This window comes from Acanthopagrus latus, chromosome 3 (genome assembly GCF_904848185.1).
Source record: "Acanthopagrus latus isolate v.2019 chromosome 3, fAcaLat1.1, whole genome shotgun sequence".
Taxonomy (NCBI): Eukaryota; Metazoa; Chordata; class Actinopteri; order Spariformes; family Sparidae; genus Acanthopagrus; species Acanthopagrus latus.
The window spans coordinates 4,077,829-4,103,589 of NC_051041.1; the positions used below are offsets into that span (position 1 = coordinate 4,077,829).

A 25,761-nucleotide genomic window follows, 5' to 3' on the forward strand; every position below is an offset into this window, starting at 1 on the left:
CGCGGGACTACATTCCACCGGCATCGTTCAGGGAGAAGGTTGGTGAGTTCCGACCAACGGCCGCGCATCGTTTCTACACTTTGTGTCCAAAAGAAATAAGCCCGTCTGAGTTTCATCTTAACGGGGTGAAGCTCTGTCGAAGTGTGTAATTAAACTTTATCTTGTCAGGTTACTTCATCCCTGTTCCTCTTTTTAGAAATACAGATGTTTTAGTCATTTCTTGTTAGTAGAGCACTAGCTGTCAACTGAAGGGAGACATTTTTTTTTCTTCTTCTTCTCTTTATCAGACAAGCGGCCGTTCTCTGCCCCGCCTCCCCGCCTTAAAGTCAGCTATTCTGGTTGAGTCGAGCCTGAAAGCGGTTCATCTTGTGAGGAGACCCGACTGACTGCGCCAAAATGGGGGTAAGAGAGGCAAATCTTCTGTGGTACACGTCTAACGTTAGCTAAAGGATAAAATGTCGGCTGTGTTAAAGTTAAGCTAGCTGGTCCAGGCTGGATGTGGTGGCGGTCAGTGTGTCCGTTCAGGAACAGGTTGAAGAGCTCAGGCGTGATGTTAGGATGACATTGGACTCGGTGGGGTGTGTGTGTGTGTGTGTGTGTGTGTGTGTGTGTGTGTGTGTGTGATGGGTCGGAACCAGCTGTGTCTGAACGTGACAAGCGGCTAAAACACGCATTTATCGTCGTGAAATGAGTCTTAATTGTTCTCGTTTTGATTGCTATAAAGCGCCAGGTATCACATCAAATCGACGGGTTGCGAATTAGATTAACAACTGATAATATTAGTTGTTTTTTTTTATTATATGCCAGAACTCGGTGAATTTTCTTGAGAAATATGCGACAGATTTGTGAGACAATCCGTCCAGACTCGGCCAGAACCGGAACAGGGTGGTTACGCGTTACAGTAACGATCCTCAGTAACTGGATCTTATTTTCAGCTCTCACTCCAAAATAAATAAATAAATAAATAAGCACAATACTTTTGCTTTCATCCCTTTCATGAACATCACGATGAAGCTTATCGATCATATATCCCCCACCTGTGAAATGTGATTAATTGTCAATTGGCATCCACACCGTTTGCTTCCTGATCACCCATCATCGATAATTCGTATATTTTCTGATGTGTTTTGGCACAGTAACGCAAAGTAACGTAACGAGCAGACAGATAATGGGCCCACTGTGTCGATCGGCGTCATTATTTTAACCTAGAAATGAGCGATTGTCGAGGTTTTGACGTGCACTGGATGAGGAGTGGCGGAAAAGACGCGCTGCTTCATTCACCGTTTCCAAAAAAAAAAAAAAAAAGCGAGATTACTCCGAGGGAACATCTGGCAGCGTGCAGCCGCTGGATCCCGCCGCAGACGATTGAGGAAATTCACAGCTCTTTAACTACACGATTAGTCAGACTGCATGATGACACGGACGAGCCCGGTCTGAAATGAGATCGTTTTGCGAGTGATGTGCAAGTGAAACGCGCAATTACGCACGGTGATATGTAACCTGTTGGTGAAAACCGCAGCCCTGACTGCGGAGTATCATGTCACTCCTCCGAATCTGACTGCAGTCACTCCTAAAGATCCAAAGCATTTGGAGGACTTGTGTGTTTTTTCAGTGTGTTTTCAGCAGGGAATTCATAATATCCCTGAGAATATGAGCCTGCAAAAGGAGGCAAACCAATGATTCACTGAGAGTGGGGGCTGGGAATCAAAACCATGACGGCTATGATTTTTATTTTTTTTTTGTCTCCTGCTTTTCTTCCAACCATTTGGTGCATTTTCATTCAAACATTACATAATGCTTTTGTGCGTCGTCTTGCTGTGCTGGTGCTTGGTCTGGGTGTAAAAGCAGCTCAGGTCTGGGTACTAAACGGGCACAGACAAGTGCGTCAAAATGGTTCCTCAGTGTTGGTTAACTCACCCTCCACCCCATAAATGTCTGTGAATACGTCCCAAAGGAGGTGCTCTCCACAAGTGTAGCCACAGCCAACATCTCCAGCGTCTCATTTTACCCCAGCAGCCTCACTAAAACTCCCTGATTTGTTACGTTATGAAGGACATCCTGTTCTAGTCCCTAAATTTAGGCACCATGATGTCATTCCGACTGAAAAATCCATCTTACATCCCTGTAGTATTATTATTGTCTGGCTTTATCCAGAGTCTCCACTGAGCAGTGAGGTATTAAAACCTTGACCATTGCTTCTGCAGCAAGCTGCATTCTCACTTACAGCATTCATCAAGTTTAGTTGTGAGTTGGAGCCTTTTAAACCATGTAAGCATTCACAATAGTTACATTTCCTCAGTGCCCATGGTGTCATGGTCCATCACTGCTGATGGGCAGTGGTTTCTCCTCTGATCTACATCCGGTTTGGGGGGTTGGGACGAGAGAGCATTCAGGCCAAGTCGTGGAAATTGTGCCGCTCTGTCACAGTTTGTGATAATGTGCACTAGATCGCCGGAGGGGAACCCACTCACAACTCTGACGCCAAGAGAGGAGGCGAGTGGTGTGTGTGTGTTCGGGGGGTGGAAACTCCCATGTTCAGGCTGTGATTTGCCATGGAGAGGGGTGGAGTGAGGGCAGAGCAGATAGGGGAGACCTCAGGGAGATTCAGATGACAAGGCAACTTGGGCCACTTGATCTGAGCCAATCAATAGATTGGGGCTGATGTCGCACGGGGCAACGATCGGGTTTGTGGGTGAGAGGATGAGGGCAGAGATGTAGTGAAGGTCAGCCTCACAGGGGGGATCCTGTTTAGAGGAAAACTAACCATGATACTGTGATTGACACTGAATGATGGAGGTAAAGAGAAGCTGAGAGAGAGCCTTTGTGGAGAGTCACCTTGAGAAGTGTGACAGGTGGAGGAATGCAGGAAGACATGCTGCTCATGTGCAGTGACGACACGGAGGAGATGGAGGTGAAGAATGAAGAGATGAACACGGAGATACAGAAGTAGAAAAGGAGATACACAAGGATGGATGCTTCTGCTGATGTCCCATAATGCACTTGGTGCAGAAGTCTCAGGAGAAGAACCAATCAGTGTGAAGGATGGATTGATGTGTTGTGTGGTTCTGTGTGTGTAATAGGCAGGCAACGCTTTTATGACTACATCTACTCTCATTCATGGTGCCTAAATCCACACATGACAGCGATACGATCTCTTCATTGTATCGTCTCAGTTTCAGTCCTGATTATAATTGCTTTTACTGCAGCTCATTAAATCCTGTGCACAGAATCACTCATGGAACAGTGTGGTGAAAAGAAGAAATCACATCTTACTAGATGCATTATTCATTCAAACTGTAAATGTTACATTTTAATTGTTAACATTAGTTGAACCAGATGTTGGTTTACTGGATTATTAGTTTATGCTGTGCATGTTTCGTGTGGTGAACTAATGAGCACCAGCGTTGGGATAATTTGGCTTTCATTTTATTCAGTGAATAATGAAAATTGAATGTGCAGTTCAGTAATGATGGTAGTTCTTAGCTGTTTCCTCCTAGGATAGAGAAATCTGTTTTTGACCGAAGATACTCATAATTTTCAATAAAATCACTCTGGATTGACTGTAATGTCAAGAATAGGGTTGGATTGTTTCTGTTTTCGTATTGTCCAGCTGCAGATATTTGAGATCACTGATATGCAATCCTATTGCCAGGGGGCAGCAGGAGTTGGAAGGTGGAGGAAATAACGTCACAGCATGCCAGTGAAATGCCAGCAAGGACAACTTAGTTTTAGTGTCAAGGCAAAATGTTACATCCTGTATTTGTGGATATTGAGGGTTTTACCCAAATGCCAAAGCTGAGCCAAAGGATTTCACACAGCCTATCAGGATCTATTGAAACGTCTTTGTGTCTGTGCTTGGTGCGACAATATCACAACATATTCAACATTAACATTATTGTCTTATATATTGTAATCAGAATAGAAGTCATATGCAAAATGTTAACTACTCTTATGGAGCTCAGAGCAAAGTTCTGAGTGAAGTGTTTAGAATTCACTTGACACTTGTGCTGATTAACAGGGCTCAGCAGGCGGCCATGCTGCTCCACCAGACACGTACTTAAATGCACAGTGAGGCGCAGATTCTACAGTTGATTTTAAAAAACATCTCAGTTCTGATATTTGAGAGTTGCTTTAATATCAGTGTAGTCCTGATTGGTACTAGTTCGCACTACGAGCAAGTCTGTACATAATGACTGGCCAGTTGATAATTGAGCTCTGGAGACTTGTAGATAAGCATCTCCTACTGCCTAGTGACTTCAGAAAATTCATAAGAGAGCAAATGGCCTGTGGCATAACACTGTAAAGATTAAAACACTGAATCACCAGAGCACCTTAAAGCCCCTCTTTAGCCTATGAATCTAATAAGCGTTTTCTGGATACAGCATTGGAGGTAGAGCCCTGTTCATTCCTATGAAAGGTGCTTAGTGGCACATGAAGCTCTTCTAGTTCTAGTTCGATCTTCTGCATAGCTTCCGTGTTGTGCACTGCAGACTTCCTCCGGACGAGCTGCTAATCACTGGTGTAGTCCTTAGTTTGGCATACAGTTTTGCCTCTGGATCAAACTGGCTTCAAAGCCCGGCAATGCTCCTTTGGGCTGAGGTTAGCCAGTCTTACTTCCTTTTTGGAGGTTAATGTTCTTTTTCAAACAAAAAAAAGCAGATGCGGTTAGTTGGACGTAATAAATGGCAACCATATTGTCTCTCTAGCAAGATCACCATCATAGCATGGATAGCGATAGCATGGATGGAAACATGGATAATGAAAGTTGTAATTTTAACATTAGATCTTTTTGGGAATTGAAAAGTTTGAATCAAAGATTGAAGAGCAGAGTTTATTCATGGGCAAGCTGTAACCTGCAACATACATTTACTGCCACTAGACCACCTCACTTCTAACCTCTGTCTCCGAAGTCTCCCGATCATCAACACTTACCTGTTCTCTCACTCAATGCACTCTGCTATTCCTGAAAGAACTCACGCAAGTCTTTTTACGGCATGTACTGCCTTTGCCTGTACGACTTCTAATACTCTCCTGTCACTGCATCAGTGCAAGCTGATTTTGTATGACTTACAGATTCATCTATAATCACATGTCATTGTCTATTTTAGTTTAGTTTGAGCACAACAATTAGTAAAAAGATATTTGGCGAACAGTGTGGCTAACCATCGTTGTCAGTATATGACTCAGAAAAATATGAAATATCATAAAAATTCCATGCACACGTGAATCAGACTGCCTTTATTGCTCGAGTGCTAAAATATCCAGCTTTGGAAAATTACATGCAGTTTTCAAGCGCAGAGGAAATTTAAAGTGATATGAATGCATTAATATAACATTCAAATCTATGCATGCATGAACAAAGCAGGTGCATGCATAGTAATCTTATTGCTTTGTGATTCCAGGATGGGACTGATGTGAAGCTAAGCTTTATATGAATGGCATACTAACACTGTGGTTTTACAGAGTCAAGTCCACTTAGCCTACACAGCTACTCAACAGTCATTCTACTGTAGTTTGAATGGTTCACTATCACATCTCTAATGGAAGTTACTCCCTATTATCTTCTCTTGGTCATGGACTCCATTACATCATTCAGTTTTTCGATATTTCATCATTACTAACTCTCAACCTCCTGGCCTTAATGGTTTCCATTTGTGAGAGTGTGTGTGAAACAGTGTGGATCCACAGGTTTTCCCAATGCCATTGATTAGGTTTACTCTTGCTCTAGTTCATCGTGCTTTTCCAGGAATGCGCGATGAGGTCATTTTGACATCACTTCCTGTCTGCAGGGTGACTTTGGTTTCAAGGGTAACAAGTAGTTTTCCATGCCTCCTGTAACAGCACTACATAGAAATGACAGGGAGGATGATAGAGTGAGAATACACAGCACACTGAAGAGTACAGCCGTATTACATAACACACCTTCACACTGAGTGCATCATTAAAAAAAATTCCAATACCCCCCTCAATTCCCTCCCCCACAGCTGACTTCAATTATTTAGATGGCCCGGTGGATTGGATGTTGCTAGGAAACCTCACATCCCTCATCTATCAACCCAGTTGAAGTACACACCGTCAATCTGATTCTGTCAACAACTGCCATTTTCTGTCGCTCTGACGTGCTGAACTGCAGAATGTAGCCGTTAAATGGTGGGCAACAGCACACGATCATTAGTGTCACTGTTCACATATTTTACAGAGTCAAAAACAGATAAGACTGATGTATTATTCCACTGTGGCTTATATCTGCATAAGTTGAAACACAGCCCACACAGTCTGCATCATAAGTGTGGCTCAGACGGTCTCGTCTCGATCAAACCTTGGTGCAGATGAGTAGATGAGCGTAAAGGAGAGCAGTGAAACAGATGGGCAGCCTGGAGGGAGGAGAATGTAAACAAAGTGGGAGGGTAAAGGGAGGGATAGATAATGTAGGACCCCTTAGTGTGTAAGTGTGTGCGTGTGTGTGCACTACTCAGTCTGTCAGTATTTTCTAGGTCGGTCAGTCCACTGATCTGTATGATAATCAATTTCTTTTATGGTGTGTGGCAACGATGATCCACTGTGGCACCACCAGAGCCACTTAACTGCCCCGGAGGTGGTGGCAAGATCTTCCATACAAAGAATCTGAGCTAAAATTGTGACTTTTTGCTCACTGGAACGTCATGAGATTTAGTTGAAAAATAGGCTAAATACCACACGCTGAGCATGGCTGAATACCAGATGATTCACTGTCAGCTGACGGATATTTCACCAAGGTCTTACAGTATGGAGTCGCTGTCAGAGTTTACATTTACTTGGTTTTAGAATAATCATATGGGTAGATATGAGCACGGGAAACACACAAAAATACCACAGTGTGCCGCTGCCTTGTAAAATGACTGATAGAATATAATAAACTGAATTTAAATCAAAGAAATTAATTAGGCAATCTGTCTCAGAGATACTGATCTTCATAATTGATGCCCCTTTTTCTGATTACAGCTCATTTCACACAATAACTTTGACTTTGAAATGAGACAATCTGTTTCCTTAATGATTAACATAAAAATTATTGTAGTTCATTTTCAAATCATTATTTGTCAAACCAGGATGCACAGAAATATGTTCGTGTTTGATGTCTTAGATTTGACCAGTGATTTCAGCAGATTACAAAATGGCTTATCCATCTTTGCTCAGACCTGTGGTGCTCTGCGCCGCTGGTCAGACTCGATGCAGAATAACAGCCGACAGAGCAGACTCCAAATGTTCATCTGCCCTGTAGCTCAGCACACAACATCTGGAAGGTGCTCATCAGGTTTCACAGCCCGTAACTAGACAGAGGACAGGTTGCATGTACTTGCGCAATGTTGGTCGGATAAGCAGGAAAATATCCTCTGTGTTAATTCTTTTTTAATCATGAATGAAACTGAAAACAATAATACGTCAGTGTTTTGCATATTGGACCTAATATTTTATGTAATTCAATGAATGGAAAAGTGTAAACGACCGATCCAGTGAAACAACATGTCGTATCCTGACCTGAGAGTGTAGCATCCAGAGATTTTGACAATTTTCTTGCTCTGGATTGGTTCAGTCATGTCCTTGAAATAGTATTTAACCCTCGATAATTATAATTCAAAATTCTTTAGTGGAGTTTTAAGATATTTATGTGTGAGTGTTACTTGTGCCCTTTTTGAGCATATAACTGACTTTTTCAAGACAACCAACAGAACAATGAATTGCTCTGACAAAATACTTCCATCTGGCTTGCTTCTAGTTTCCATCACTGAAAAAGAAGAAACAAAAAAAAGTCTAACTGTAATAATATGATGTGGGTGTTAACTGTGTTTGCCGTTGTACAGTTCAGATGTAGGAGGATTCTTTCTAGTGCCTCTGTGAGTTCATACATTTGAAGATCGTGCAGCACTGAAGGATCTGTTTACGTGCCTGAGTAGTCGGCCTTGTCGCCTCTGCAGCCATCATCCTGAATGGATCTGTGCACACAAGTGTGAGGGCAGAGGAGGAAGTGAAGTAGCAAATGTCTGCAGAAGTGAACGCTCCTCATGTCAGAGCAGTGCACATCTTTAAGATTTGCACGTTTTAATGTGCAGCTTCACTGTTTTTAATTGGTAATTGCTCTGTAGTACAGGAACACTCTGAGGTGTTTACTCAAAATCCTTCAAATTAAAGTCATATTACACCTGAAAGCTTTCTTATCTACTTTTCATCTCAAGTGTTGGAGTTTTAAAAGAGAAATCAGACTGATAGTTTGCAGCTAATGACTCATTTGGGTAAATTTAGACATTAAAGGAACTTGAACACTTGAAACACGTGTATTAATAATTCCTTCTTTCATGCTTAGTCACGCTGTCCTTGTTGTACTCATACGCATTAGTGATGTTCTGTGTAGGGTGTTTCCCAGGGTCAAATTCATACAGGATACAAACATCCAGTTCTTGATTCACCTGAAAGAATTATTCCTCTTTTGGCTCTTTTCTACAAAGTGAGCTCTGACAGAAAACCAGCTATGTTTCATTACAAGATGGGAGCAGAAGTTTCAGAAGGGAAGGGGTGATTGTGTGCCTGATCATTTTCCTTGACTGGATCATTACCTTTGTGTTGATTTAAATACATTTAAATCTACTCAGTGCATTTGTGCCAGAGAAACAACATTGAAGTTAAGTGAATGAGTAAGGATGAATGAGAGGCTGGGATTGAAAAGAGGGTGGGGCGGGGGAGAAAGTGGGAGAGTGACGGAGAGGGATTATAGTTGTTCACTGGGTTAATCTGCCAGTGTAGTAAACAGCAGTAATCTGATGGCCTGCTGGACACGACTGCCTGGGGGACACTGCACCTCCTGACAGATGGCAACACACACACACAGACATAAACATACAGTTCATGCAGATTCACAGATACACAGAAACACACAGGCGTGGAAAAATGCTTATGTTTGCAATCAAGCAGAAAATGTGAGCATGCACAGCTGCACAGAGAGGACAGAAGTATCAGTCTCTGAGGGAAGCTGAAGAGCAGACGTGGGCTCTGCGATAAGTGCATTTTTATTTTTTTTATTGTTTTTTTTTTTTTAAAAACAGAATTTTGGCTTCAAACGATTATGGAAAGGTAATAGTGATAAAATTAGTTTTGTTCCCTTCCATTCTTTTTCACAATGATGCTCTCGTTCTGTCTTGCATTACAAATCCAGTGCAGCCTTTTCCTTTACAGCGGTGCACTTTTCACCCCCGCCCCCCCCAAAAGCCCACACTCCCGCTCAGCCAGACTATTGCATGTTTAGCTCGGTTCACTGCGGTTAAGCCGCCATTTGTTAAAAAAGACAAAGAAACATTTGCAAAACGTGGCAGGTTTTCACACACAACCAGCAGAATGTACAAATCCCTTCAAAATTTTTCCTTAGTATGTTAATTGATATTTTCTCTCTGAGTTATATTTTCTCATTCTTACTTATTTACACAACTCTGTACACTGGGTCGTCAGTAACATTATCTTAGAGTTTCCACATGAAAACATGCATTTGTCACAAAATACCATCTGCAGGATCTAACCCTCCTGTCCGGAGAGGTCTGCTGGTCAGGAGCCAGCACAAACTGGCCCTGTTGGTCTGTAGCACTAGTGTTGGTGATGTTCTGGCAGGAATTCCCTTTAGTCTTAGCAATTGATAACCAAAACAACTCTATTGCCAAATAGATTTTACTCGTCCTGGTTAAATTGGTAATGTGACAAGGCACAAGGCACTTTTCTTAAGCGTGACGCAGCGTTTAGATCATCCTGGGACCTTAAAACTCGTGACACCCATAATACATAATGAAAAAGAAAATGCACACTCAGATGAGGGTTAATTTCAAGCAAAAACCCAAATGAATTATTGCAAAGAATGTGCCCACGCTTTAAAGTATTAATGCACACAGAGAGAGGTAAAGAGGTAACGGGTAGCAAAACAAGTAGTTCCTCTGGGTGGCTTTCATTAACTCATCATCCTGCTAGCTTAACAGCCAGTGAGGGGAAAATCCAGACAGTAGACAGCATAAAACAGCCATCAAATCAGTGTGAAACCTCTCAGCTTAGACTCATCCACATAAGAGCTTTCCTAAAATAAGTCTGCTCTCCTCTTTCATCATGCGGGATTACACAGAATATGAATGTCAATATGTTTTTAATCACAGTACATCTTCTCTCATTTGTATTAAGGTTGGATGGAAGTGCACATCAACATGTTAAGTCAAGTACATGTCTGGTAGAAAGAAGTCACACATTTGGCTGTTTGAAAATGTTAGCTGAGTTTGTGTTTAGTCACACTGATAAATAGTGATATTTAAATTAGTAACTTAGATTTTCCCCAGCACTTCATTCATTTGAGAACACAAACTTTACTTTATTCATTTTCCTATGTGTAGTCTAAACCCATTTACTGTGAAACAGCTTTGACAACGACTTTGATTCCTCTACTGCTACTTCTAATATACTTGCAAAGCGTTTCCCTTAGTTCAGCAAAGTTACAGAATATCATGAAATTCGGTGCACTTATCCAGACAGAGCACTTGATAAACCCCTTCAGTTGGTAAAGAACAGTGATGGGCCTCAATGTAACCACAGTGGAAAATGTTCAGTGGTTCATAAAGCCCTATGCGACAAATATTAAATTCAAAACAACATGAATGTCCACAGGATTTGCAGATTTAAATCAGATTGACACATAGAAATGTACAGAGCCTGCCACGTTCCTGTTTCTGTGTCAGCCGAGCAGCTGGCTGACATGTTAATGCTTTACTAGAAAACCCTGAGGATGTTCATTGTGGACGCTGCATGCTGGGTAACAGGGTGATTTGATAAAAACATACTAATCCCCCAGGAGTGTGTGAGCAAGCAAAGGCTACTGTACACACAAACACAACGACATGAGTACTTGAAGACGTAACATAGCATTATTTATAGGGTAATGGGTTCTTTTGAGCCAGTTAGCTTCATCCTCATGTGTCAAGTCACCCATCAGTTCTACATTTATGTATTTGATGTGATATTTCTAGATACTCCAGGCTTCGCAGTGTCACCTTTATTCATTTTTCAATGTAGGACACCGAATATCCCATGACACACGTTACAGTTAGTGTCAGATTTCTTTTTTTCTGGCTACCTTCTGGCCCATCTTGTTCCCTGGATCTTTCACTTTTCCTCCTCCTCTCAGACACAGCAGCAGCCTACAGTGTCTGTAGTCTGAACGACAGCAGTCTAACCGGCGATGGTGTAAATTGCTGTTTAAATGGAGCTCTTGAGACAGGCCTGTGCTCTAATGATGCCAGATCTAATCAGGAAGTGTCGAGTTCCCCTTCTCACATCAGCGTGACATCTAAAGTTGGAATATCATTTGTGTTATTAATCAGTGGTTAACCTAAGTAGAAGGTTTTAGGTACTACAAGTAGGACAGTCAAGGCTTCATTTGGCTGACATTGCTTAGACTTTGTGCACTCTCTTTCAGATAGTGATCACATTTAATAGAGCGTCCACTGAAGTTTGCATTAATTGAAGGTGTCTTGTCACAGCGCTAAACTTTATTCACCATAGTTCAAAAACATTTCCTATAATCAGAATGTTGTTCTTCTCACTATACCAGCTATGGTACTTACTTAAAAATGTTAGCATCCAAACTTTTACACTGTCCTCAACTGATGTAGTTCAGTCTATTTATTTATTATAAACGTCTTGTTGAATGCTTCATGTTCCACTGAACAGAAACTCTCAGCGCTGCTGTTTGTTAGCTGTTCCTTTAACTCAACACGCTGCGGGACTCTGCCTGCCTGCTAACGGCTAAAAGCTAACTAGCTGTCCTCGTGCTGATTTAAACACCTTTTTGTTTTTCACAAATTGCATCCAGGACAAAAAAGGTGTGTCCCTGCAGTGAGTTTAATGCATCCTCTCATCGTTTTTGCATCATATTTTCCATTTGTCTTGCGTAGTAGCCTGCCAGTGATAATAACAGAATGAGAAGATGCGCTGTTGTCAGTACTTGGTTCAATATGTCATATCCTAAGTGATAGTTATGCATACTCAATTATGCAAATGTCAGCGTTAGTCGTGAGCAATGTGTTGTATTGCAGTGAGAATAAGGATAAGAGTCAGCTAGCTGTAAAGAAAGAAATATAACTGATGTTATAGTAATATGACAGGACTGAACTCAGTGGTCTCGTCTTTCTGTGTTACAGTATGGACGGTCGGACAGCTACCGCGTGGCCACCACGCAGGACAAGGATGAGAAGGAGTCACCCAAGAAAAAGGGAGGCAAGGATCTGGATGACCTGAAGAAGGAAGTTCCAATAGTAAGTACACTGCTGCTTAATACTTCCTCTGACCTCACTGTGTTTGTCATGAAAACTGTAGGTCTGTTCACCTACGTGGAGGACAAGATTGGTGGCACACAAGCACCCGCAAAATCTCATTTCAAAACAAAGCTCAATCAGTGAGGCATAGCAAAAGCCTTGAAGTGTCAGCTGAGTAGCGATGAGTTCATAGATAGTGTATGCTGGCCACACTCCAGCATTCAAAGAGCTACGATCCAACTGTAATCTAATTTCCCTGTTTGGAAAGGAGATAACAGAGAGTTGGTATCCCGTAGCAGCTGGTCTGAGGTAATATACCAGAGCAATTTAATCCTGTTGTGGGAGGATTTGCTCCAGTGTGAGGCAGGAAGCCAGACCCTCAGGATATCCCTTGTTTTGAAACTACATGGGCTGGGTCAGATACACACTTTGATTCCCAAAGAGTATTTAGAAATCTTGAAAATAATAACTGAACTTCCCTGAGGAACTTTTGTGGAATAGAAACACGAAATCAGTTGTTTTTGTAAAAGTATTTCCTACTTTGTATTCAGGTGTAAGATTCAGTTTAACAAACTACCTCCTAACATGACCACAGCATATTTGCCCTAAAATTCATATTCTTTGGAACATTATTCATTCTGTTAGGTTGTCATTAAATGCCAGGTTTTTTATTGATATGGTAACTTTTACTTTCTGTTTTGATTCATCGTAGACGGAACACAAAATGTCTGTTGAGGAGGTTTGCCGGAAATACAGCACTGATATTGTCCAGGTAAATTAATCATTTCAGATCGGAAATTAACCAATCAGTTCAACCTGATATTGTTGTTCTAACTCTTTCTCTATCCTCATTTTTCTCTCTGTCCACCCTCCGTCCTTCTACTCTTTCTTCCTCCTTGATTACCTCTACTCATCCATCTTTTCTTTAACCCATCTTCCACCTTCCTTCCCTCTTTCCCCTTCAGGGTTTGACCAATGCCAAGGCAGCAGAGTACCTGGCCAGGGACGGCCCCAACGCCCTGACTCCACCCCCCACCACTCCAGAGTGGGTCAAGTTCTGCCGCCAGCTGTTTGGTGGATTCTCCATCCTGCTGTGGATCGGTGCCATCCTCTGCTTTCTGGCCTACGCCATCCAGGCTGCCACAGAGGACGAGCCCGCTGGGGATAACGTAAGTGGAGGATGATGGGATGAGTTCTCCGACCATCTCAGTTTGAGTACTACCTGAGAAAAGCCAGATGTTAAAAAAAATCACTGGAGGAAGCGAGAATAGAGAGCGATGAGTGTGTGTTTGTGTGTGTGTGCTCCCTCTCCACCAGCAGATCACTCAGACAGCGTTTTGCTGAGTCATTAGTCCTTAGGGACGTAGCTGCATCAGTGATAAAAAATGTGTCAGCTGTTTGTCCGAATCACGCCAGCCGACCCATCTTTAGTGTGACAGACACCGTCCTGTTGACACCCATTTTAGGCACGCCACAGGGAGCGTGTGACTCCTGGCAGGGTAAGAATACAGCGTTCATGGGTCAGCACTGTTTGATGCTGGGTCAGAGCGCAGCGCTGAGCCGAGCACTGAGGCTAAACGGCGATGACACACTGCATGAAAGGACAAAATACTTGGCTTAGACCACGGGGGAGGATTCAGGGTGAAACTAACTCAGCGACAAGTCAGCATGAGCGACCAAGACTGTATCACACACCCAAAATATGAATTCACACCCTGATAGCTGGTTGCATTTCGGGCAGATGGTGCAGGACATAGATGGGACTGGCATGTGTGAAGAGTTTGACCTTTTAACTGTGAATTATTAAAACATGAGACGCTAGACAAGCTGTCATAGTCATAAAACCACAAACACAGCAGGCAGCCTCTGTGTGACAGGGTCCACATCAACCCATATGCTGCTGTCAGCCACAAGAGGAAAAAATTAAATGATAGGCTGAAAAACCATGTGTGTTATTTGTAGAAACAGAAGCTGTACCTCCCAGAAATAGCCTCTTTACCTCTTGAACTCCTCAAAAGTTCAATTTGATGTCGGAATGTCTGATTGATGATTTTTCAAGTTAGTCTCTCTGTCTGTCTCTCCACTGGTCTATTCTTACCTGCCTTGTGATACATTTTTAGATAAAGGTGCAGTCAATCAAATAAGTTGCATTAAATCTAGTCTTTCTCTCTTCCCTCTCGTTGCAGTTGTATCTGGGTATCGTGCTGTCAGCTGTCGTCATCATCACCGGCTGCTTCTCCTACTTCCAGGAAGCCAAGAGCTCCAAGATCATGGAGTCCTTTAAGAACATGGTCCCTCAGGTACTGGACACTCCATAGTTTAACCAGGATATTGTGATGTGATTTCTTTGTGATAGTTGTCACCTACCTACTAAATGTTAATTTAGTTTAAAAAATCGTTATTGCTTATTTCCCCAGTCTGTGATGTAGCTTTCAATTGCTTTGGCTTTTAGACTGATGTGCTTTTTCACCTCTTCTCTAACCTCTCTGTGAATATTTTAATAATTTACAGACACTTTGTGTTCTTTATTGCATTAAGCACCCCTCTCTCCCTCTCTCCCTCTCTCCCTCTCTCCCTCTCTCTCCCTCTCTCTTTCAGCAAGCCCTGGTGATCCGTGAGGGAGAGAAGATGCAGATCAATGCTGAGCAGGTGGTGGCAGGAGACCTGGTGGAGGTGAAGGGAGGAGACAGGATCCCTGCTGACCTCCGCATCATCTCCTCCCACGGCTGCAAGGTGCGCTACTGGCACAGATGCGCAAATACAAACCAGAGAGAGAAAAACAACTCATTCTGTAATGCTGCCCTTGAGTGAAGCCTTAGTAGTAATTTGATTTGAAGTAATATATTTTAATGCGTGTAAGCTTGTCACCTTTGAGGTCTCTCATTTTCAGTGGCCAACTGTAAAACTGCTTCACCATAGAAGCCAGTAAGGGTTTACGTAAAAGTGGAAAATATGATTGTAACATGAGCAGTCAGATCCTGCCGACCCTGTTTTAAATCCACCTGATGTGTTGATTTATCCATTGAATATTCACAGCACCTTCACTATAAGCCATCATTTAAAATTCATACAGCTTTGGAAACTATTTACCTGATTGCTTTCCAAGTCCTGTTTTCTCCAAATGGTGCAGACAACTTATCTGAACCTCATATCTATACAGATATAAAATGAAATGTCACACAAACCTCTGCTCAGCAGGTAGGCACAGTACACCAGGCATTAACAAAGAGCATCAAAGCTCGTTGCTCGTTGTCTCTCTCTGCCTCTCTCTCGCGCTCACCAAATGTTTTTCTCCCTCTCTGTCCAGGTTGACAACTCATCTCTGACCGGTGAATCAGAGCCCCAGACCAGGTCACCTGACTGTACCCATGACAACCCCCTGGAAACCCGTAACATCGCCTTCTTCTCCACCAACTGTGTCGAGGGTAAGATCACCATCACGTCACCGTCACAGTCATCTTCATCGCTTGTCAGTTGTGCAAATCACACGCCGTCACCCACCCTCCATCTTGTATAAACATTTTTTATATGTGTGTCTGTGTTCATTCATACGGACGCATGCGTATGTTTGTTGTTCTGGATCAGTGGTCAGATAGACCTGTAAACAGAGACGCTACACGTGAGTGGTCTCTGTAGGCCTGACGTCATCATGACCCCGTTTCACCTCATACCTGCTCTGTTCCAGTTCAGTTTGTCATGTTACTGGTTGGCTGTGGAACTCCCACTGTGCCCCTCACAGTCGTAGAAGAGATAAAAAATAATAATAATGTATGGCGCCCCTATGTGGACACGTTGTTACATTGCATTAAGTTCTGCATTACTCTTCCAGGCATCATTCATCTGTCTAGTTCGTCCATCTATTTGTTATCTCTCTCAGCCTACATGTGTTCTTCTCTTTATTCATTTTTTTCTGCAGCTGATAAAGAAATGTATGATTTTATAGAACCTGCGTCCTCTCCTCTCTTTCCTCAGGAACGGCTCGTGGCATCGTTGTGTGCACTGGTGATCGTACAGTGATGGGCCGCATCGCCACTCTGACCTCAGGCCTGGAGACCGGCAAGGTGTCATATTCTTTATTTACATACTTTTAGTGAAAGCATAGAAACCACAGTTTATGAAGATGATTACTTTATTTTGTGATCATTCTGAGTCAGCTGCTAGACAAAAATGATTTAATGTGGTCAGACTTCAGTAAAGAGTCATAGTTTCTTAGCTTCATCAAGCCTTCTAGTGAGAATCAGCATCAGCTTCTTCTGCTCTTCAGACACCCATCGCTAAGGAGATCGAGCACTTCATCCACATCATCACAGGCGTGGCCGTCTTCCTCGGCGTGACCTTCTTCATCCTGTCCATCATCCTGGGTTACAGCTGGCTGGAGGCCGTCATCTTCCTCATCGGTATCATTGTCGCCAACGTGCCAGAGGGACTGCTGGCCACGGTCACGGTGAGTAGGCAGAGAAATGAGATGCTGTGTATGTGTGTGGGTGTGAGATTATTAGTTGGGGAAAAGGTAGGTTTATTTATTGTTTGATTTGTGTTTTTTAATCTGTGACAGGGACAAGAATGTTAGTATTTCTAGTGAGTGTGTGTGTTTACAAGGTTGTTGTCCAGTTGGATGGTTCCTTCTTTTCGAGTTGTTGTTCTTGTGTGTTTCTTCTTACAGTCCTTGTGTGTTTTGTTTCTTCCTCATTGTTTTACGCAGACTTGGGTCAAACAATATTTCTTTATATTTCCTATATTAGAAGAATCTAAGAAGTTAAGTTATTTTTTTATTCACAATGACATTAGCTTTTTTTTGTAGTAAGATGAAGTACTGCCAAAGGAACTTGTATTGAAGACACTGTAATGTAGATTTAGTGATTAAGATAATAATGTTGCATTACTGAATATGCTACAGGTAGTGCTAACATTAAATCAGTCTCTCCAGCAGTTTGTAGTTTCACCCATGTCTGATTGTGTGCACAGTGTTGTAGCTGTTGGTGTCTTGTTGCTTCCTGTGTCTCTGTTCTTGTGTTTTTCAGTGTCTTGTTGTGACGTAGCTGCTGTATGTCTGTGCGCATCTCGTTAACATTCTCTATATGTCAGTATGTTTTCTGTGGTGACGGTGGTGTATTGTCACTGTTTGTATATCTCTTTCCATTTCTCTCTTCTTTCTCCCAGGCAGCTCCACTTGTGTTAGTGTGTCCCTTTCTCTCTCTCTCTCTCTCTCTCTCCATCATCCTCTTTGTATGTCTCTCTCTCTCCTCCAGGCCAGTCGCGGTGCTGTCTGCAATGACAACGGCTAGCTAATGTAATGATATTAGGCTAAGAATTGAATTCGGCCTCCTCTGCTTGGCCTTTGCTCGTTCTGTTTGGCCCATGGGTCTTGCCATAGTTGGCATGATGACATAATGCACCGCTGCTCTGCTTCATTGCTTCACTCGTTCACGCATCATTTTCTCTCCATTGCTGTTTGGCTGTGTTTTTATTTCTTCAAGGTTTTGATTTTAGTGCATTTTGCTGCAGAGAGACATGTTGGTGAGCAGGAGAAACATCTCCAGGTGTCGGGGCGGGTTGGTCTGTGGGTGTGGTTAATTGTTTCAGGTACAGCATGGCACTGACATGTCTGCTCATTGGCAAAAGTTAGTTTAACACCTGGAGATCTTCACCTGTTAATGTTAAATAGTTTATCATACAGGCACTAATGTTTTTCTCTTTCTCCTTTTTGTTTTTATTCTCTCCTTCATCAACGAATCCTTTCCTCTGCACTTTCCTTCTCTCGTTGCTGCTATGTTCTTCCTCCGTTTTCCTTCTTTGTTTTTGTCCCTCCTGGCTCTCAGGTGTGTCTGACACTGACTGCTAAGCGAATGGCTCGTAAGAACTGCCTGGTAAAGAACTTGGAGGCTGTGGAAACGCTGGGCTCGACCTCCACCATCTGCTCTGACAAGACAGGCACCCTGACCCAGAACAGGATGACCGTCGCCCACATGTGGTTCGACAACCAGATCCATGAGGCCGACACCACCGAGGACCAGTCTGGTGAGATTTTTCCCTCTCTCTCTCTCTCCTGTCTGAATGCATCAAAAGAGCCTTCAAATGATTTACTTTAGTGTGAACATAGGTTGTCTGTGGTACATTCTGTTGGAATTCCTGTTCAGTTACAGTTAATGTTGATTTAAAACCACAGACTATAAAATCTTATGGGATGTTTTCAGGCTGGTATTTTAAGTTTATTCCTTAAAATGCATCTTGACAGTTTCCAGAACAGAAAGTACAAATTTTGGCAAGCAGCAGGATCCATGAGTTTAGTTTAGGTGGGACTGTGAGGGATCTAATGAATGCGACACCTGGACATAACTGTGCTTTTGATCATCCTCCAGGTTCTTCCTTCGACAAAAGCTCCACAACATGGGTGTCTTTGGCACGCATCGCTGCTCTCTGCAACCGTGCTGTGTTCAAGGCTGGTCAGGAGTCTTTGCCCATCCTGAAGCGTGACGTCGCCGGGGACGCCTCTGAGTCCGCCCTGCTTAAGTGTATTGAGCTGTCCTGTGGCTCCGTCAAAGCCATGAGGGAAAAGAACAAGAAGGTGGCCGAGATCCCCTTCAACTCCACCAACAAGTACCAGGTGTGTCCCCTTTACTTATTCATGCAGCTAACAAATAATGCATATGATCTATACAGATTTGTAGTAGATGGGGCAAAACATGCAAAAACACTCCATGCTCTTGAATTATTCTAATACTGACATTAAAATATGTTCCCATTAGCTTTCAATTCACGAAGGTGAAGATGAAAGTGACAACCGCTACCTGCTGGTGATGAAGGGAGCCCCAGAGAGGATCCTGGAGCGCTGCTCCACCATCATGGTGCAGGGCAAGGAGCAGCCCATGGACGATGAGATGAAAGAGGCTTTCCAGAACGCCTATCTGGAACTGGGAGGACTGGGAGAGAGAGTACTGGGTAAGAAAAACAGTGTAGTTTAATTAAAGGTCTTTATTTGGAACATTGAATCGATACATTGATCAGTAAATCGTAAAAAAGATTGATAATCTTTTTGATCATCCCTTAATTGTCTCAGTCATCTTTCAAGCAAATATGCAAATAAAGCAAATAAACATTTTCTTCTTAAATGTAAGGATTTGCTGCCTTTGTTGTCATTTGTGATCGAGTTTTTAGGTTTTGGACTGTTTGTTGGACAAGAGAAGCAATTTTTCCAAGTTTTTCATGACTTAACTAATAATTGATCCTGAGATGAATCCTGCATCGTGTGCACAGTTCATTCATTCTATTTCGTCCCTTCTTCCTCCAGGTTTCTGCCACCTTTTCATGTCAGAGGAGAAGTATCCCAAAGGTTTTGCCTTTGATACAGATGACGTAAACTTCCAGACGGACAACCTTTGCTTCGTAGGCCTCATGTCTATGATTGACCCTCCCCGTGCTGCCGTGCCCGACGCTGTGGGCAAATGCCGCTCCGCTGGCATCAAGGTGGGCTCCTTTCAAAGCTGGCATTTAAATCATAGCACCCACCTGGATGTGACTGCTGTGTATGACTGTCACGCATATTTTTAGAAAAAATGTATGGAATGTTTTAGGAATAGTATGAATGATTTTCTTTTTCTCTTTTCTTCTTCAATATCCTCACTCCACTTCCTTTCATTCTTCATCTTCTCATCCTATCCTGCCTGTTTCGTCTCTTCTTTTCTTTTCATCCGCCTCTTACCTCCTCATAATCTTCCTCGTCCTATATTTCAGGTTATTATGGTGACTGGTGACCATCCAATCACAGCCAAGGCCATTGCTAAGGGTGTGGGCATCATCTCTGAGGGCAACGAGACAGTGGAAGACATCGCTGCACGCCTCAACATCCCCGTCAGCCAGGTCAACCCCAGGTGAGACAGAACATGCGTTCACAGGTCACAGCACGGCAGGATAGAAGTTAGACTTTAACCATAGCAGATGCTCCATGTAGCTTTCATAATTTGGTATTCAGAAGTCTTCAAGAGTGTTTTGTTTTATCCGTGTTGTTTAGGGATGCCAAGGCCTGTGTGATCCACGGTACAGATCTGAAAGACCTCAGTCAGGATCAGATGGACGACATTCTGAGGAACCACACAGAGATTGTGTTCGCCAGAACATCCCCACAGCAGAAACTTATTATTGTAGAGGGCTGCCAGAGACAGGTACAGCTACAGTACATAAACACACATTCATATACATCTACACAGTTAAATGCAAACAAGTGCCTGTAAGGAATAAAGTGTGTATCCTCTTTTTTCTGTCAGGGCGCCATCGTGGCTGTGACAGGTGATGGTGTGAACGACTCTCCCGCCCTGAAGAAGGCTGACATCGGTGTTGCCATGGGAATATCTGGCTCAGATGTGTCCAAACAAGCCGCCGACATGATCCTGCTGGATGACAACTTTGCCTCCATCGTCACAGGAGTAGAGGAAGGTGAGGGATAAATCAAATTGTGGAAGGTGGGAGAAGGGAGAAAAAGAAAGAAGAAGATAAGTTTGAATGAAAAGAGTCATTATATCTTGTACTCTTTGTGTGTTTTCTGAATTCAAGACTCAGCATCCTTATTGGAGTTTAACGTGTTCAGCATCCTGTATTTATTTATTTATACACCACCTTCATCCCAACAGGCCGCCTGATCTTTGACAACCTGAAGAAGTCCATTGCATACACTCTGACCAGCAACATCCCAGAGATCACCCCCTTCCTGTTCTTCATCTTGGTCAACATCCCACTGCCTCTGGGCACCATCACCATCCTCTGCATCGACCTGGGAACTGACATGGTATGAAGTACACGAACATTCACACATAACCGCACAGTGACTCACATGCTGTACCGTTGGCCCCACGTCCACAAGCTTAATGTCAGCTAAAGCTCAACTGTGAATCCTGCCAGGAGAAAAATGTTATAGGGAATAGTGGAAGGATGTGTTCAGTGAAAATGTCTAAACTGTATTTTTCAGAGAATAAAAACACCTGTCAGTTGACACAGTATTTATCACATTTATTTCCTGGTACACCTGTCTTGTTTTCACACAAACAACACTAGGTGGCAGTGTGAGATCAGTCCAGACCTGCTAATGTTTGAAAAGTGCAGCATGTTGAATTGAACCAAAGCAAATTATACCCATAAATAAATGGTTTCACTGAAGAAAAAGCATGCTGCAGATACGTAAAATCACCATGACAACAATGTCTCTGTTTCTCTCTCCTCTGTCAGGTACCAGCCATCTCTCTCGCCTATGAAGCAGCAGAGAGCGACATCATGAAGCGGCAGCCCAGGAACCCACTGAGGGACAAACTGGTCAACGAGAGACTCATCAGCATCGCCTACGGACAGATCGGTAGGTGCCATGTTGACGTTATTCAACAAACAGTATGAATTTTAAACAGCGTGTAGAATTTTATCACTATTGAATCACTAGCCACAAAACTGTGTACTGGGTTTTACTTTGTGCAATAACTCTAATCAGTGAGTGACTAAATTCTCTGTCTTTGTCTGCAGGTATGATCCAAGCTCTTGGCGGGTTCTTCGCCTATTTCGTCATCATGGCTGAAAATGGTTTTCTGCCTTCGGTGCTCGTCGGCATCCGGCTCAACTGGGACGATCGCTCCACAAACGACCTGGAGGACAGCTACGGGCAGCAATGGGTACGAGCGACCTGACACAGTTTCAGTACTCTGAGTAACCTGATTTCTCCGTCTCCCCCCGTGTGTCCTGTTATTACACCAGGTCATTCACACAAAATATTTAATTCACTATTACCTTCATTCACAAGTCATGCATTGCGTTCCTGTTTCTTCATCTTTCTCTGTACAGACCTACGAGCAGCGCAAGATTGTTGAATTCACATGCCACACAGCCTTCTTCGTCAGTATTGTGGTGGTGCAGTGGGCGGATGTCATCATCTGTAAGACCAGACGTAACTCTGTGTTCCAGCAGGGCATGAGGTAAAGCACAACTTATATCAGTGTCTTCATTTGAAGTTGGCATTAGTTAATGTTTTACATGTCGTACATCAGCTGTCCTTATTTTGTAAGACATAAAAACATTGCGTAGTATTCTCATTATTCTTACAGCCTAAAGTATCCAGTTTCTCCTACAACTTGAGTCAGTTTGTACTGATGTGATAACACTTTAAATACATACTAAACATTGTGAAAATATGCAGATAGAATATAAACGGTGGAAAGAAAGTAAGTGCAGTTCATCACCTTGTGTGTACTCTAAGTTGTGATAATGCAACATACAGTAGATCCTAATTTCAGAGGTAATTTTCTGTTTGACAAAGTACTTTCAGTCTGATGTGATCAGTAAGTTTTGCTGTTAATACTTCTGTTATTTTACTTTGGTAAGATTTTAAATGAAAGACTTCTACTTGTGTGTTCCTGACAATTTTAGTGAAGCAATACAATTCTCAGCTCTGTCTTTCCTCTAAAGGAAAATGTATACATTGTTGTATTAGTACTTTTATGTTGGTGAAGGATTTGAATACGTCTTTAATCCATTACGGTCCACTACACTTCTTTCTCTGAAGGACAGGGTGAGTTAATAGGTGTGGCTGCAACGAGAAATTACTTGGGTTGATGCAGTTTCTCACAGCTGCCACTAGATGCCACTCTGCCCTGCAGGCAACATTTATAGTCCAGACACACAAACTCAGATACTGATGCTGCTTCAGCTGTCCTCAAATTCTGCCTGCAGAAAATCGGCTGTAAAGCCACTTCATGATCCAGTCCTCTTTTATTTGTATCTGTTAATTTCCTTGGTGTTTCCTCTGTAAGCGGATGATAATGGATGGATGGATGGATGGTGTTTCCTCTAACCAACCCTCTTCTGTCTGCATTTCCTCCCTGGCAGGAATAAGATTTTGATCTTTGGCCTCTTTGAGGAAACAGCTCTGGCTGCCTTCCTGTCCTACTGCCCCGGCATGGACGTGGCACTACGGATGTACCCGCTCAAGTGAGTCAAACCAGCATCGTCGCAGTACCTTTATATGCAGTCCTCCGTGTTTAATTTCTGGGGCAACGAATAATATTTGTATGGCTACTATCAGGAAGGATAATTAGTACTGAATGTGTGTGTTCTTCATTACTGTTTCCCAGTTTTGAGCCGAGCTGTTCTCACTCTCAATCATTCCCTCCGTTCTCTCTCAGGCCCAGTTGGTGGTTCTGTGCGTTCCCGTACAGTTTCCTCATCTTTGTTTACGATGAGATTCGAAAAGTCATCCTTCGCCGGAGCCCAGGAGGTACGATAACACTTACATACACGCTCACACACACACACACACACACACACAACGTACACGTGTACTGTCTCAGCTGCACAGTAGATTCAGTATTTTATAGCACACCACTGTTTAGTTTTAAATCCTGTTTTGCTCTGATGTCAGTCACTAAATGAAATCGTTTGACCGATAACACGTCTCGTTTTCTTTTTCTTGTTTCCCTCTTTCTCTCTCCTCTCTGTCTCTGCAGGCTGGGTGGAAAAAGAGACATACTATTAAATTATCAAAGCATCATTTCCTTCTCACCCCGTCCTCCCCCGAACTCATCCCTCCTTCTCTGTCTCCCTCTCTCTTCCTCTTTCCTCCCTGCCCTTCATCCATCCTTCCTCTCCTCTCCACATACTCAAACTGTGCAAGATGTTTACTTCTCTCCATACTGCCATCCTCGTCCCTAAAGAAACGAAACAAAATCAAACGCCAAGACGACGAGAGGACCAGCGACAGAGGAGGAGAGGATGGGTTTGTCCCGTCTTCTCCATCCCTCTGTCCTCCTTTTTTTTCTATCCAAAGTCTTTACAGCACTAGTCTGCCAGTAACACTGTTGTGCCGATGCTTAATACTTCACTCTTCATACGTGTGCTCAAACTACACCGCCGTGTAGTCGTGAATTAAGGATGTAATGACAAGAAAAAAGACAAAAACCTGACTGTTCCACTGCGATCACCTTTGCCAAGCAGAACAACATGGCAGCTCCCGTCTAGACTCCGAACTGGCGATCTGAGCGCGTGGGTGGCGTCGGTTTTTTGTTTGTTTTTGCAGAGAAAAGCCACCCAGATCCAGCTCTTTAATCACTGCCATTTCCTGCCATTGCCCTACTTCAACTTCTTCCCCTCCTTCCCTTCTTTTTCTCTCTTTCTATTTACTCACTGCCAATCTTCTACTGCCATCCCCTCCTCCTCCTCCTCCTCCTCCTCCTCCTCCTCCTCCTCCTCTTTCTCCTCAATAAAGAATCAATCTCAGCATAAAACTTACACAGTCACTCACTCATGCCCTCATCAGGGTGGAAAAAAATGGTTCCCTCCTCTGACTCCTTTACCTTCCCCTCTGTCTCCCTCTCTCCCCCTCCTCCTCCTCCTCCTCCCCCTCCCGATGTGTTATTTTCTGCTTGTGTTGTTGTTGTTTTCTAATAGAAGACTGGGTGTTTTTTAAAAAACAAAATTGTTCGTAAAAGTTTTCAGTTTTTCTTTTTTTAAGTGGGTCCGAGAGCTGCTTGTTTTCATTCAGACATGACAAAGCACACTGTCCTCCCCCCTTCTCTCCTCTCTCTCACCCCTCCCCTACCTGCCTCCCCCTCTCCTCACCCTGCCTGTCTATCTGCCACTGTTCGTCTGTTTGTGAACACCGTGCTAAAACCCTGCGTCCTCGTAAAACCTCCACCTACTCTCACTACCTGCCCCCCTCGACCTGTCCGCGAACCTCCCCTCCCTCCCCTCAACCCCACCCGACCTCACCCCTGTTAAAAAAAAGAATTACAATCTTTCTGTGTCCTCGGAAAAAGAGATTTCTCTCCAATTTCATTATTTAAATCAGTGGAAACACGGAATAAGGCACTGTACCTTAACTTGCGAAACAGCAGCAAAAAAAACAAAGAAAAAAAAGAGAAAATGAAATAAAACGAGAAGGATCTCTCTTTTTTCAGCTTGGTCTCGAGTTTGTTTTTGTGTGGAGTTTTGTCAGAAAATGGAAATAAATGCTGTGACCAACTCTTATGTATGGCAGCAGTGTCAAGTCATCTGTTTTCTACAATAAAAGTTTCATAATACCAGAGGAAAAGTTAACATGTCACATGTCCAGACATAAGCTTTACTGGCACAGGACCGTTATCACCAGCGGACCTCATCAGATTTAAAAATGAAAGCCCCATAACATAAAAGTTTCCAGAAACAAAGCATCTGCTCCTTAGCAGCCACATTTATAAGATCATGTGAAGTTGTTTTAACCACCATCTACATGTGTTAGTGTTGTCAGTTGTCTGACAACAGGAAACAAATGTTTGAAAGGAAGCACAACCGCAAATCACAGAGACGCTGATTCTCACTTGACTTCTGTGTTTGGTGAAATATGGGAGTAATGGAAGGTAATTACAGACATCGAAGATTCAACAGAACAAAATTACAGAAGATCTCTCCAATTTTAGTCAATTACAAGAGCAGGCAATAGTAGTCC

The 25,761-nt window shown here is 43.0% G+C and overlaps 1 protein-coding gene across 4 annotated transcripts; it reads left to right on the forward strand.

Moving 5' to 3' along the window:
* Positions 1–24,535, forward strand: atp1a3a (ATPase Na+/K+ transporting subunit alpha 3a). 4 transcript variants are annotated; one of them, XM_037093070.1, is made up of 24 exons: positions 1–141; positions 288–402; positions 12,198–12,311; positions 13,024–13,083; positions 13,277–13,480; positions 14,498–14,611; positions 14,910–15,044; positions 15,619–15,736; positions 16,284–16,372; positions 16,576–16,755; positions 18,131–18,329; positions 18,671–18,915; positions 19,058–19,250; positions 19,600–19,775; positions 20,043–20,179; positions 20,320–20,470; positions 20,573–20,741; positions 20,936–21,090; positions 21,528–21,651; positions 21,813–21,958; positions 22,128–22,258; positions 23,169–23,270; positions 23,465–23,556; positions 23,786–24,535. In XM_037093070.1, exons 2-24 carry the CDS (start codon positions 397–399, stop codon positions 23,812–23,814), a joined length of 3,069 nt encoding a protein of 1,022 aa, XP_036948965.1. In that variant the 5' UTR covers positions 1–141; positions 288–396; the 3' UTR covers positions 23,815–24,535. The 4 variants fall into 4 exon arrangements, with proteins under 4 accessions (XP_036948965.1, XP_036948966.1, XP_036948967.1 ...); XM_037093071.1 differs by having other exon boundaries at positions 4–42; XM_037093072.1 differs by having other exon boundaries at positions 16–38.
* The last annotated feature ends 1,226 nt before the right edge of the window (positions 24,536–25,761 follow it).

Excerpts from the sequence above, each read along its gene's own strand:
- atp1a3a (XM_037093070.1), top strand. Across the intron at positions 14,612-14,909 it reads TTAAGAACATGGTCCCTCAG|CAAGCCCTGGTGATCCGTGA; the intron begins GTACTGGACACT and ends TCTCTCTTTCAG. Across the intron at positions 16,756-18,130 it reads GACTGCTGGCCACGGTCACG|GTGTGTCTGACACTGACTGC; the intron begins GTGAGTAGGCAG and ends CCTGGCTCTCAG.